The following is a 12982-nucleotide window of genomic DNA, read 5'->3' as shown; positions in this document are numbered from 1 at the left end:
TTCACAAATTAGAAAACATTTCCTACACACTTGTGTAGGTAAGTTACCTACACACTAGCTTAAAATACAGTGGGGGCCCACATTGTTTGGGTGATCCAAACCATTCATTTGAATGGTCCTCACAGAGATAGGGTGTCCACAAAAAATCAGATCCATAGGATCATCCCAACCCTACGATTTGTGGAGGTAAAATGGACGTGTATAAACCTTCACAAATTAGAAAACATTTCCTACACACTTGTGTAGGTAAGTTACCTACACACTAGCTTAAAATACAGTGGGGGCCCACATTGTTTGGGTGATCCAAACATTTGAATGGTCCTCACATAGATAGGGTGTCCACAAAAAATCAGATCCATAGGATCATCCTAACCATTCAAACTATGGAAGCAAAAAATGGACTAATTTGTGAAGGTTTATACACGTCCATTTTACCTCCACAAATCGTAGGGTTGGGATGATCCTATGGATCTGATTTTTTGTGGACACCCTATCTCTGTGAGGACCATTCAAATGAATGGTTTGGATCACCCAAACAATGTGGGCCCCCACTGTATTTTAAGCTAGTGTGTAGGTAACTTACCTACACAAGTGTGTAGGAAATGTTTTCTAATTTGTGAAGGTTTATACACATCCATTTTACCTCCACAAATCGTAGGGTTGGGATGATCTTATGGATCTGATTTTTTGTGGACACCCTATCTTTGTGAGGACCATTCAAATGAATGGTTTGGATCACCCAAACAATGTGGGCCCCCACTGTATTTTAAGCTAGTGTGTAGGTAACTTACCTACACAAGTGTGTAGGAAATGTTTTCTCTATATATATTGGGTGATCCAAACCATTCATTTGAATGGGAAAACATTTCCTACACACTTGTGTAGGTAAGTTACCTACACACTAGCTTAAAATACAGTGGGGGCACACATTGTTTGGGTGATCCAAACCATTCATTTGAATGGTCCTCACAGAGATAGGGTGTCCACAAAAAATCAGATCCATAGGATCATCCCAACCCTACGATTTGTGGAGGTAAAATGGACGTGTGTAGGAAATGTTTTCTCATATATATATATATATATATATATATATATATATATATATATATATATATATATATATATATATATATTATGGGGTTTGCTAAGGACCATTGCATAAGGGCATTTCACGGCTGGCTGTTGCAGGAGAGAGCAGCCACAAAGGCTCACTTTTCTGCATGTTTTGTCTTATTCATTTAATTAGTCTGCAAGAGCTTGCAAAAGTGAACTCAATTTTATCATTTAGATTGAGGAAAGGCTATCATCTGGATGGTTACATGAGTTCTTATAATTCTCTATCTATAATTGATTAAGATTTCCAAAAAACTATCATAAGCCAATAAAAAAAAGTGTTTAATAAAGTGGAGTATTAACATTAAAAGAAACTAATTGCCTAAAATATTGAGATGTTGACAAACCCAACCACTACTTATTGCAATTTTGAATGGAATGTTGAAGGCTCAATGAATAATGCCCCCCACCCCACAAGAAATAAGAAGGGTGACTAGTAAATTCTCTCCCCCCACCCCAGAAATAAGAGGGGTGACTAGTAAATTCTCTCGGCAGTAGAGACTGGGCGAAGAAAGACAACAATAACAGTGATATTATCTTTGCTGCCACGTTCAGCAGCTTCAGTGGCCAATCTCTTGGAGCACATTCCAGGCTCTTTAACAGTGTCTCTAATGATGGATACCACTTCCTCATTGCTTATCACATCCCAAAGTCCATCGCTAGCCATGACCTGAAAATATACATGGAATAGTAATAAATTTAATAATCAACATTCTAATCTGCTCTACATCTACACTATCTCAATCAGCATATTCACTTGAGTTTAGAACCCCATCATGTGTCCTCTTTTGAAACTATTTTCATTCAGAAATTGGGAGTACGGTACTACATATGTTACCAATATTTTAAAAATGGGGGATGATGCAGTGAGATGTACCTCTGTGAGCCACCTTATGATCGGACTACCCATTTCACATCAACATGATCTGGACCATTTATTTTTTTGTGGGCTCCTTACAGATATGTCATAGATCAAAAGTCAATCATTGTGATTCGTAGTTACAATCATAACAATCTGACTGGAGATTGTCATTGTGTACTAGGCACATTTGTACTTTCAGTTTTCATTCTCAGGCAGACCTTTAGAGGGTCATAAAATAGTGGAGGAACCAGATGAACAGACCAGATTATCCAGATACTTCATGGTGGGCCCAGGGACAAATGTCTGACAAGTGTCTCATATATGTGCATCATTTCCCATTACAAGCATCTGTGAGTATTTGAAAATTACTTGCCTTACAAATAGTAAAAAATTAAAGGAACTATTTACTTCTTGCACAATTCTAAGCAAATGTAACTCACCACCATTTTCGTTTTAGAACTGCCTAGTTTTCATGTTAAGGTTGAAATTCATGCATGGTGCTATTGTGGGACTCTATCTCACGTTTTTGGTTTTTAGTGGTACACTTCGGAAAATATTCTTGAGTGACCGAATCAGTTACTTGGTTTCCTAGTTGAAATTCAACTTCTTCTTGGAGGTTGAAATTCATCTCATCAATTTGGTGTTGCCTGTTCTTATCATTCCAAGTTTTGGTGATTGTGGCATACTGGGATCTCGTTTGGGGCTATATTTTTGTTGCTTCTACTCTCAAGCTTGGTCAAAGTTCCCATCTAATAAGATCTGATTTAGATCAGATCTAAAAGTAGAACAAAGGTTGTTCTATCCCTTGTGTAAAATCAAAGGATCTCATCGGATCAACTTTCGGCATTCGCGAGGAAGGTTCTTCTTCGTGACTTCATCAATCAAGGTATTTTAATTATGTTTATTTTTATCACCATCAAATCATATAGTTCCGAGAAATCCGGGGTTACGGGCAAAATTCAAAATTAATTATTCTATGCGATTTGATTCCGCTGCGCATAACGATTTTCCCTGGGGGTTATACGACCCATCTAACAAAATCATGATGCATTTACTTGGCAGACAATTGTACTTACCAGGAATTCATCCTCTAACGATAGTGAAGTCTCAGTTATCTCAGGCTCTGCTGTTACAGCAGGCTTTAAGTCGTCATCACCAATTGATCGTGTGACCTGATAAAAAAAACAAAGCTACTTAAGAATTGGAATTTGCCTATATAAAAAATTTCCAGCGGTTACATGCAGGCTTTCAAGGTACAAGTGAAGTGAAGTGATCTTCAATCCATGAGGATACATGATTTGTATAAATTGAGAGCTGAAATAAAATGTGATGTTAACAATATTTGGCTACTGATGAATTTAATATTACCAACTGGAGAGGCCAGCAATAGAGAAATCTAGTTTGTAAGCTGCTCTTATTGGTGTTCCAATTTTCCTCTGCAAATACTGCTAGCATTGTGAATGCAATTAAAGACGACATTGCCGCCCTTTGGCATGAAACCAAGTTCCGCATAGGGTGCTTTTTCTTTACATATATCACGACAATAATTTATTAAAAACCAGACATAGAAAAGCAACCCCACCAGGCCACCATGGGCCACCAGAAGTAAAAAGTACATATGGCTTTAGAAACCGGGCCCCTCACAAACTGTGCAACTTTTTGGGTTAAAACCGCATACATCAACGGGTCAATGCAATATAAATAATTCCAGTACTAGAACTGATGTGATCCAGACCCATTCGATCAATCACAAATCAAGATGATAGGTCAAGGGAAGGTGGATGGAAAGAGAGGTTTATTCAGCCTCCACAAACAATTCCCTGATTGGGATAGAAGTTTTCTTATAACTAACAGAGAGGAGGCTTGCCAGCTCTCGTCTCCTTTCAATTTTCTCTGTTTGTATCAGAGCTTGTTATGTTTGTGATAGGCACCGGCAAGATAAGAGTTAAGAATAAGAGAATAGTTTGTTAGAGGCTCACTAAGGTGAGCCGGTCCTCTTGTGCGAGAACACGTGTAAAAATCTCCTGCATTATACTTCAATCAGTTCAGCATATAAACCTTCTAAAGACTCCTAAATACAGTAGGACTCAGTAACAATCCAGCAAACAAATAAAAACAAATAATCCAAATATAAATAACAAACCATCCTCAAAATCTGGTTATTGATACTCCTCTGACCAAGGGACTCGACACTCCCTTCCCCTTGAAAACTTCCTTGTCCTCGAGGCTGAAAGGTAGGGAACCGTTTCCATAACTGATCAAAATTCCCCCATGTAGCAGGTTCAAGAGGTAGATTTGACATTAAAAAACTACAATTTGAGAGGATTCTCACTTCGGTTCGGTTGGCCTCTGCCACCACAAGCCCAATATAGTAAGCCAAAGGTTTAGAGTTTTTGTTTTCAGCATCATATCCTTGTCTATCGAAAGAAACAAATCATGGAATGGTTAAGTCCTCCTAGAAACCAGCAGTATCCGCCAAGGGCAGATTACGAGGGATACGATGGTCCAGATTCCAGGACAAGGGACACTACCCTCTGATGGTAGAGGACAGGCTGCTTCACATTCTCGAGATAGTCCAAGACTCATGAGTTAGAACTATACGTTATTTATACAATTTTCCATTTTGATTCTCTTTTTGTGTTTGGATTTTTATTAATAAATATTTTTCATCTCAAATGATCAAAAAAGAAAAAGATAACAACTACGAAGCAGAAATATTTAAAGTCAAAGCAGGATCATAACATTCTACTGTCCTTTATATGATTCCAATCTTAGCAAACGTCAATATTTATGGACCTACGACAAATTCAGGCAATGATCTTGAAGGATATAGATAAAACCTGAAGAGCAGCTGGACCGACCCTCCATGTGTCTACTTGCCATTTTACTTGCATGCCTGCCCTGGTTACACGATCTCTTTCCAGGGGACAACTTGCGACATGATCCTATTTTAGAGATTCATTAAGTGAAAATGTAAAACTTCCAGAAAACTTACAAATAATCACAGATCTGTGATGTTGTTAGAAGAATAATGTAGCTGATAAATATATTCATCACCTTAGTAAGAGCAAATGGATGGCCACCACGACATATAATTGTTCGGCAATCGCCCGCATTTGCAACAAAAAGCCTGTTCCTGACAATTAATGCAGCGACTGCAGTGCAACCAGGATGCCAATCTTTCTGAAGAACTCTTTTCGAATTACGGTGGGATACCAACTCATTCCTGAATGCAATATCTGTCTTCACAAATGCCTCAGATAAAGCATCTGAAGGACTGCATCAACATCACAAATGAGTTTGAGTGTGAACCAGAGCAAAAAACAGAAAAGTGAAGGACAAATTTTTATTTTTATTTTAAAAACCTGCTTGTAGAACCCAAAGTTTGCAAGAATCCTGGTAGCGCTCGGGCAGAAAATTCAGCAGCAGCAGCACCTGCATACAGACTATTCAGACATAAAGTAAGTTGTGCACACAAAAGGTCAGGGAAAGCAGACTTTTGGCTCACCTCGATGGCCATCAAAGATTCCAAACACATGGATATCCTGCTCATTACACATGTGAGGCAGCAAAAAGTGTGTATCTTCCATTGTCTCCCTTCTCCCACAAGTAGCAAAGGATCCCCATGACAATATTGGACGGTACGCCAAATCATCATGCGAAGAATCCGGCCAGATTTGCAAATTTGAGTTGGCCATAAGAGAAAATCTCTTGGACAATTGCTCTCCTTGATTGAACCAGTTTGTAATTTTTAGATAATCTTGCATGTTATTGATTTCCATTGGATGTTGATCGCTGAGAGACAGAGAATGTTTTCCAGGGACTTTTTCCTCCTTTTCTACTACAATTACTTGCTTTATGATTGTATCAAGTTCATCGACTATATCGTCGAACAAAGGCCTACATTGAGGGTCAGCATCCCAGCACCTCTGAATTAATGACAGCAGAGTTGATGGCACACCGGATTCAGGACCAGCAACAACTGGCCGCAAGCTTTCAGACACTACTGCTGCTGTGAGTTGTTGTTCAGTGTAGTTCATTTCGAGCACAGTGTGGGCCTATAGGCAGGATATATAGTAATACCTCACTAAACATTACTGTTTAACCAAGACTACGCAAAGCATCGAGAGAAAAATATACTCGCAGATGTATAGGCAGCTAAAATGAAAGATATTGAAGCCCAATGCAGCATGATATAAATGCCGAAAATGAGGAACCATAGAAAACCTAGAAGTCCTTGATAAACTGAACAGCAGTAACATACCACATATACCCTGAATGACGCAGGAAGTAAATGTGCATGTGTATTATGTCAGGTGACTGTATGGTCTACTAGTACCTGATAAATAATAGAAGATTCTATTGATCTTAGATACTTACAATCAACCCTAACTAGTGCTTATATAGAGCACTTTAGGAGATAAACAAAGAAAGTAAAAGATCACAATGAAAAGAGATTTCCTAAACTTAGCAACTATCCTAATCTTAGTTGCCTAATCTAATCCAATTACAAAATCCACCCCCAATCACTCCCACAGTCAAATCTTAGAAGATCAGATCTGATCTTATTCTCTAATAGTACCTAAAAATAATGATACAGCTGAGAGAAGCAATACCTGAGCTTCTGCACGAAGATCAGTGTATGGAACCACACCTGTAAGAAGCTCGCTGCAATAGAACACCGAGCGAGTAAGAACTTCAGTATGCATTGAAGAGAGTTGGTGAAAAAATGTCTGAAAGTTAGTACCGTAAAACAAACATGCTCTTGCTAGAAGATGTCAACCCAGATAAATTATTTGTTTCTGATGAGTAATTCAATATTTCCAGACCAGAGATAAACATTCAGTCTACTGAGATCCCTGGCTGGAATATGGTAAAATACAGAACATCATACATTTATTTAGTTGAATTTAGGATAAAGAACTTATTGAACTGGAGTATTAGTAAGAACCAAAATGTGATCATGGGATTTTCTCTTTTGGAACGTGCCGAGGTGGAACATTAAGTGCATCCTACAACAACTTAAGCTTTAACAATAGCAAAATATCAGTATATGAAGACTCTTTAAAGTAAACCTCCCAAAGAGAGAGCAGAACAACAGTATATGAAGACTAGATGAGAGGAAATTGAGGAAGCTTAGGCTGCCCCCCTTCTACCAGGAGAACTGATACAGAAGAGGCAAGAGACTCCCCACATCTATCCTATGCTGATTAGTTCACTGTTAGATTGCATTTTCTTTTCAATCGATTAGCTCAGTTTAGCTCAGTGTCTTCCTTTTCAATCAATTAGATTAGTTTTGCTCAATTGTCTATCTTCCATAACTGTTCTCAAGTCACAACATCGACTTCAAGGCATCCTATAGCTGCTTATCCTTCCTCTTCAAGTTGACGAAACCTTGTGCTTCTGCTCTTCCTAGAGCCTCAAACTTCAGTCCCAAGCCTCGTCACACATCTACCTCCCATGCATGGACATCTCCTAACGTCGCCTTCTGGATGAATTTCTTGCCAAATACGAGGAGAAACAGATGATGAAAGACCGGGGAACAAAAAGTAAGGCTGGGAAAAACAGCAAAGCTCATCTGGCAAAAAAAGAAGGAAAGTGAAGAATGGTCCCACTGCTGATGCACCACCCAAGGAGGAAAAGTAAAATCACCCGCCCCCCCCGCCCCCCCCCCCACGCCCAAACACCATCCATCATCGAGGTCCTCAGCAAAAGAGTAGAGGCCGCCACTACTCCAGAGCTCAAAGCTCGTATCCCGAGGTTGAAGGAAACATCGAAAATGGAAAGCTGGAGTGAGTAGGAAAGGAAATTTCCTAATTCATGTAATATCTCAATTGAGCCTGCTCGGAACAAAGCCAAAATAGCAATGCAGTCAGGGGAGAACGAAAGATACCAAAAGGCTACCATACCAAACAAAGAAACAGGAAAAAGAAGTCAGCCATCACTGGTTTCCATTTCCATAGAGGCAGAAAAGAGCATAAAAGAACAGCCCGATATAGGAGGAAGCCCCTCGAGCAGTGCACCCTCACATCTCCCTCCCATACTGCAATTCTACAATCGGAGACAGCAATCCAAAGATCAGTCATCAAATCAAAGAATCCCTCCAATAGCAGTAATTCTGGAAAAGACGAAGGAGTCGAGCGGAAAATTGGAAACGGCAAAATTTCAAATTTAAATCTGACAGACTATGCCCAAATTAGGCTGGAAAACACAAACAGAAAGTCGTCTTTGAGGCTAGAACCCACCCAGGTATAGACAGCAATTTTTTACGCCAAAATGGAAAATGGAATCATCTGAAATCAGAAAAAGCCAGTCCAAGCATTCTAAAAGCTCCAGTGGACCAGCAGGCCAGACCAGTTGAGTCTCTTATGGCAGAAAATCATCTTAGAATGAAATGGGTGAACCACCTGAGGATAAAGGCATGTATTATTGGCTTGTTGGGAAACCGATTTACATGATAAAGACTTGCCCAAACATATCCTATGCAATTAACATAGTTGGTCCGTTCATGCAGTCTCTCAGGCCCAGCCATCTTAAGAGTGTTTACAAGATTCCTCACTATCTAAATTCTAAAGTGCAGTCTAGTTAAGGAGATATCGTACAAAAATCATGGTCACCCAAAGGTGGAGACCTTTACTGATGCAAATTGGGTTGGATCTTCTGATATAGGAGATCGTCCTCCAGTTACTAGGCCTTTGTACGTGTCAATTTGGTTTCATGGAAGAGGAAGAAGTAGAATGTGGTTGCTAGATCCAGTGCCTAAGTAGAATATAGGGCTATGGCTAATGGCACTTGTGAAGCACTATGAATTCTCACCTTACTATCTGAGTTAGGGATTAAAGTCCCTCTTCCAATAAACTTGTATAGAGACAACCAGGTTACAATTCACATTGCAGAAAACCATGTTCACCGTGAAAGAACCAAGCACATAGGAGAAGGTGATTGTCAGTTTATTTATGAGAAGATGACTTCAAAAGTTCTTGTCACTCATCATAGAAAGACTCGAGACCAATTGGAAGATCCCCTAGTCCTAACACAGGCCCTTAAGAAAACTAGATTGTGCCACCTTATATCCAAGTTGGGCATGAAAGATATCTATGCTCCAACTTGAGGGGAAGTGTTAAAGGTGCAACTGTGCACATTTCATTTACGGTAGTTTAGTAATTACTTATTTTGTCATTTCTTGTATTTATCAAGGGTATACTGATCCTTTTTTATTTCTCTATGTAAACCCCTTAATGTATGCATCGTGTGTGGGTCATCCGGGCAATATTCTCACCTGAACTCTTCTCTATCTCTCCGCTTTTCTTCTTTCTTCTCTTCCCTCTTCTCTCAAGCTCCAAGCTCGATGATAACTATTTATACATACTTGACACACTTGATTATAAGCACAAGTAATGTTCATTTCCTAGAACATTAGTTGCTAAATCCTCCAAGAATAGTACTACATGCAATTAAATCCTTGATAGTACCACCCAAGCTAGAAGCCATATTTTCATTCGTTTCAGCAAGTTTTATCAATTGCACAATATTCCAATAGCTTAAGGTCAATCTTCTTGAGTATTAATCTCAGTTTTTCTCATCAAGGGAAAAAAAAAATCAATTTATGCTCATAACTCAACCTGAGTCTTTGTCGAGTTGGACTGAGTCCCCGTGTCTTTTGATTACTCAATTGACTTTAAAACATTATTACAATTTACAATATAAAATATTTACTATTAATGCACATTTTTGTAATCGCTATTGAATATTTTTAAGTAGTAAAAGGTCTGCTATTTAGATTACAAAACAAAATCGTTAACATGTTTCAATGCTATCCCATATATTACTGATTCAAGAACATATGTGGAAACAGACCCATATATTACTGATTCAAGAACATATGTGGAAAGAGAATATGCATCTCAACTTTGCTTTGCTGCAAGAGAGCTAGAATTAGGTATTATGGTGCAACATAGCAAGTAGTTTCAAATTCTTACTTGATTGTTACTGCAAAACTGTACACATCTGATTTCTCCGTGTGTATGTCCTTTCTCAGTATCTCAGGTGCCATATAAATGATTGTTCCAACCATATTCTTTTTATGAAAACCTCCAGTTGGCTTACCAGATGATCTCCAATTTTCAAGTGAAATATGTTTAAGATCTTTCTTGTATGCTGCCAAACCAAAGTCTGCCAGGTAGGGCTTAAGGTTTTTGTCAAGCTGCACAAAAAAGTGTTAGCCAGATATATTAGAGCAGGAAACTCGAAACCAGAGTTTCATATAAGCAAAGGCATTACACCAGCAAAAAAAACAATATCAGTTTAGGGAAGCGACAAGAGGCAGTGAAAAAACGAAAGACACTGACAAGAATATTTGCTGGTTTCACATCTCTATGTGCAATTCCAAGCTTATGTAGGTATTGCAAAGATTTTGCTGGAAGAAAAAGAAACAAATAACATGGTTAAATTGGTTGCTGAATAAATAAGAAAAAATAATAAGGAAAATGGAAAATCTAATATTAGAACTTCAACAAATCTGGATAACCAAGAATCAATTGGCTGATGCTGTATGCATCTAAAGAAAAGAGGAACAGACTAAGAAATGTGAAGTATGCATCTAAAGAAACCATTATGTGCCTAATTAGCCATACTACAAATACCATTAAAAAAAAAAGCCGTAACACAAATAAACAAAGAAAAGTTAGAAAAAGAGGGGGAGAGAGGTTGATTCGAGGCAGCCGGACCTCCTAAATGTTCAATTTGAGAGGAACCGTGATTCTACAGAAACATAAGTTTCTTCTTTGGTTGCTAAATTCTCAACCTTTTCATTATGATACAACTTCTTAAATACAAACCCAAAGGTATCACTAGCCTATTGACCCATTTACATGAAGCATAAGCAATAACTAACACCCATAACCCTAAAACATATACCCTACATAATAACTAAATTACAGCTACACCGTAACCACCATAATAATATGCACATATCAGAACCAACATTGAACAACTGAAGTTGCTTTAATAACTGATGTTGCAAGTGTTATAACGGACCAGCATTTGCTGATGTGAGAATCTCATGTTAGAACCATCAAGCTTTATATAATGAGATTGATTGTCAATTGAACCCAATGTGTGTTTAATTGTTTGTTATTGCTTAATAGGAACTACTCACACTCTCATATCAAGTTCTAGAACGCCATCACTTCATGAATTTCATTGGCCAAATTTCTCAATATATAAATACCAAACTTCCAGATACTGAGCTAAAACATTGCATAATTCAGAAGGGAAAAAGGCAGGGTTACTAGTTAATTACAATTATGAAAAAGAAAAAGAGCAATCACCCAATTATAGCACAAACAAAATACAACCACAGTCTTTTAACAGAGAGAAAAAGTTAAGTATTAGGGAGAAACCTAGCTGGATGGTGATAATGAGGGCTTCTTCAACTGATGGATTCCATTCTTCTACGTGTAACTTTTCGGCGAGATTTCGAGACTCATAGAAATGGAAGAAGAACATGTAATTGGGAGGTCTGGCATGGGCTGCAAGCAATGTGGCAAGCCCAGGGTGATCCAATTTGCTTTCAATTCCAAAACCCAGAAACACAATTAGTTGAAATTTGGAATAAAATACACACTTAATAATTACATATGCAAACAAAAGCTGAAACAACTTACCAAAGCAACTGCAATTCCTTGTGAAATTTGTCGAGGTCGTCTGATGTAGACAAAATGGGCTTTTTCACAGCAACTCTTTTGCCATCCAGCGTTGCTTCGTAGACAACGCTTTCCGAACCTTGAAAAAAAGAGAGAGCGAGAGAGAAATGGAAGACGAGAGATGCTTATTATTAAGAGAGAGAGAAAAACAAGATAGATAAGAGGGGATTTGTATATTCTGCTTGTGATGGTGTTACCTCTAGCAATTGGTGAGATCAAGGAGTATGAAGAAGAGGGGAGATGCAAAGGGATTTTCTCGCTGGTACAGCAGCCTCGAACGCAGGTGTTGGGCTCCGCCATCTCCGTCATCCTATGGTGTTACCCTCCTGCTTACACCCCTCACAAAACACTCAACAACAACAACAGATCCAAAATCCCTCCCATTTCAATCACCATAATAACCACGACGAATTCCTTGACAAGATGCTTTCAACCCTTCCTTCTTCTTGGTCCGAACTAAACCCTAAATCCCCTTGGGATCTCAACCCCTCTCAAATTTTCACAGAACTCCGTGAATTTTCACGGAGCTCCGTGGAAGCACCTGTTGGAAAAAAAATTCACGGAGTTCCGTGAAAGCACATGTTTGAAAAAAATATAATGGGCTTTTGTAATTCATGCGGGTCGACCCGTACGGGCCGGGTGCGGGTCCAAGTTTCATGACACATAAATTTTTCCGGGCCCGCCCGTTTACCAGGTCTAGCCAAAACTGATCCGCAGGTGACCCAACCAGCAAAAACACGGGTCAGGTCAGGTCAACCCACGACCCGCGGGTTTTTGGTTTTTTTAAACATTTTTTATTTTAAAATAGAAAATGAGATCAAGGGCTAAGATCAAAGCTAGGGTTTCAAAACTTAAAAAGTTAAAAGAGTGGCCATTTCTCATTTTCCTCTCTTTCGTTTCAAAGCTACCAGGGGCGATGCCACATGAGAGGAAAGGGGGGCAATTGCCCCCCTTAATTTTTTGGGAAAAAAAATATACCTTCATATTTTAATATTTTTTTATCTTTACCCCTTTTTTAAAAAAATATGCCCCCCTTTCCAATCATCCCTAAGATAAAAAATAAGTTTAAAATTTTAATTTTACCATTTTTATCTCCCTTTTTTGTGCAAAATTTACTATAATTTTTGCCCCCTTGTGCAAAATTTCAGATAGAATTTTTTTCTATCTTAATTTTAAGATAGATAAAAAAATTACTATAATTTTTGCCCCCCTTGTGCAAAATTTCTGGCATCGCCCCTGAAAGCTACGGTATGAGTTAGACTTGAGAAGAAACAAACAAAGTTATACGATCACAGGGTAGTAG

General features: G+C 38.5%; 1 protein-coding gene across 1 annotated transcript; it reads right to left on the bottom strand.

The window, feature by feature from the left end:
* Positions 1-1376: 1376 nt before the first annotated feature.
* LOC143860483 (protein kinase family protein / protein phosphatase 2C (PP2C) family protein) lies at positions 1377-12249 on the bottom strand. Its single transcript, XM_077371152.1, has 12 exons — positions 11877-12249; positions 11641-11758; positions 11377-11543; positions 10324-10391; positions 9955-10178; positions 6592-6643; positions 5484-6033; positions 5341-5410; positions 5033-5252; positions 4816-4920; positions 3052-3147; positions 1377-1783 (listed from the first exon to the last, which is right to left on the bottom strand). Exons 1-12 carry the CDS (start codon positions 11986-11988, stop codon positions 1589-1591), a joined length of 1977 nt encoding a protein of 658 aa, XP_077227267.1. The 5' UTR covers positions 11989-12249; the 3' UTR covers positions 1377-1588.
* Between the last annotated feature and the right edge of the window lie 733 nt (positions 12250-12982).

The sequence above is a fragment of the Tasmannia lanceolata genome, unplaced genomic scaffold (assembly GCF_043159265.1).
Source record: "Tasmannia lanceolata isolate RefF3 unplaced genomic scaffold, GAP_Taslan_0.1 ptg000037l, whole genome shotgun sequence".
Lineage (NCBI taxonomy): Eukaryota > Viridiplantae > Streptophyta > Magnoliopsida > Canellales > Winteraceae > Tasmannia > Tasmannia lanceolata.
Note: the sequence above shows the minus strand (reverse complement) of the source record. Positions and strands in the feature narration are given on the sequence as shown.

Excerpts from the sequence above, each read along its gene's own strand:
- LOC143860483 (XM_077371152.1), bottom strand. The coding sequence starts at position 11,988 with ATGACGGAGATGGCGGAGCCCAACACCTGCGTTCGAGGCTGCTGTACC. Across the intron at positions 10,179-10,323 it reads TGAAACCAGCAAATATTCTT|CTTGACAAAAACCTTAAGCC; the intron begins GTCAGTGTCTTT and ends TTTTTTGTGCAG. Across the intron at positions 6,034-6,591 it reads ATCTTCGTGCAGAAGCTCAG|GCCCACACTGTGCTCGAAAT; the intron begins GTATTGCTTCTC and ends TCCTGCCTATAG.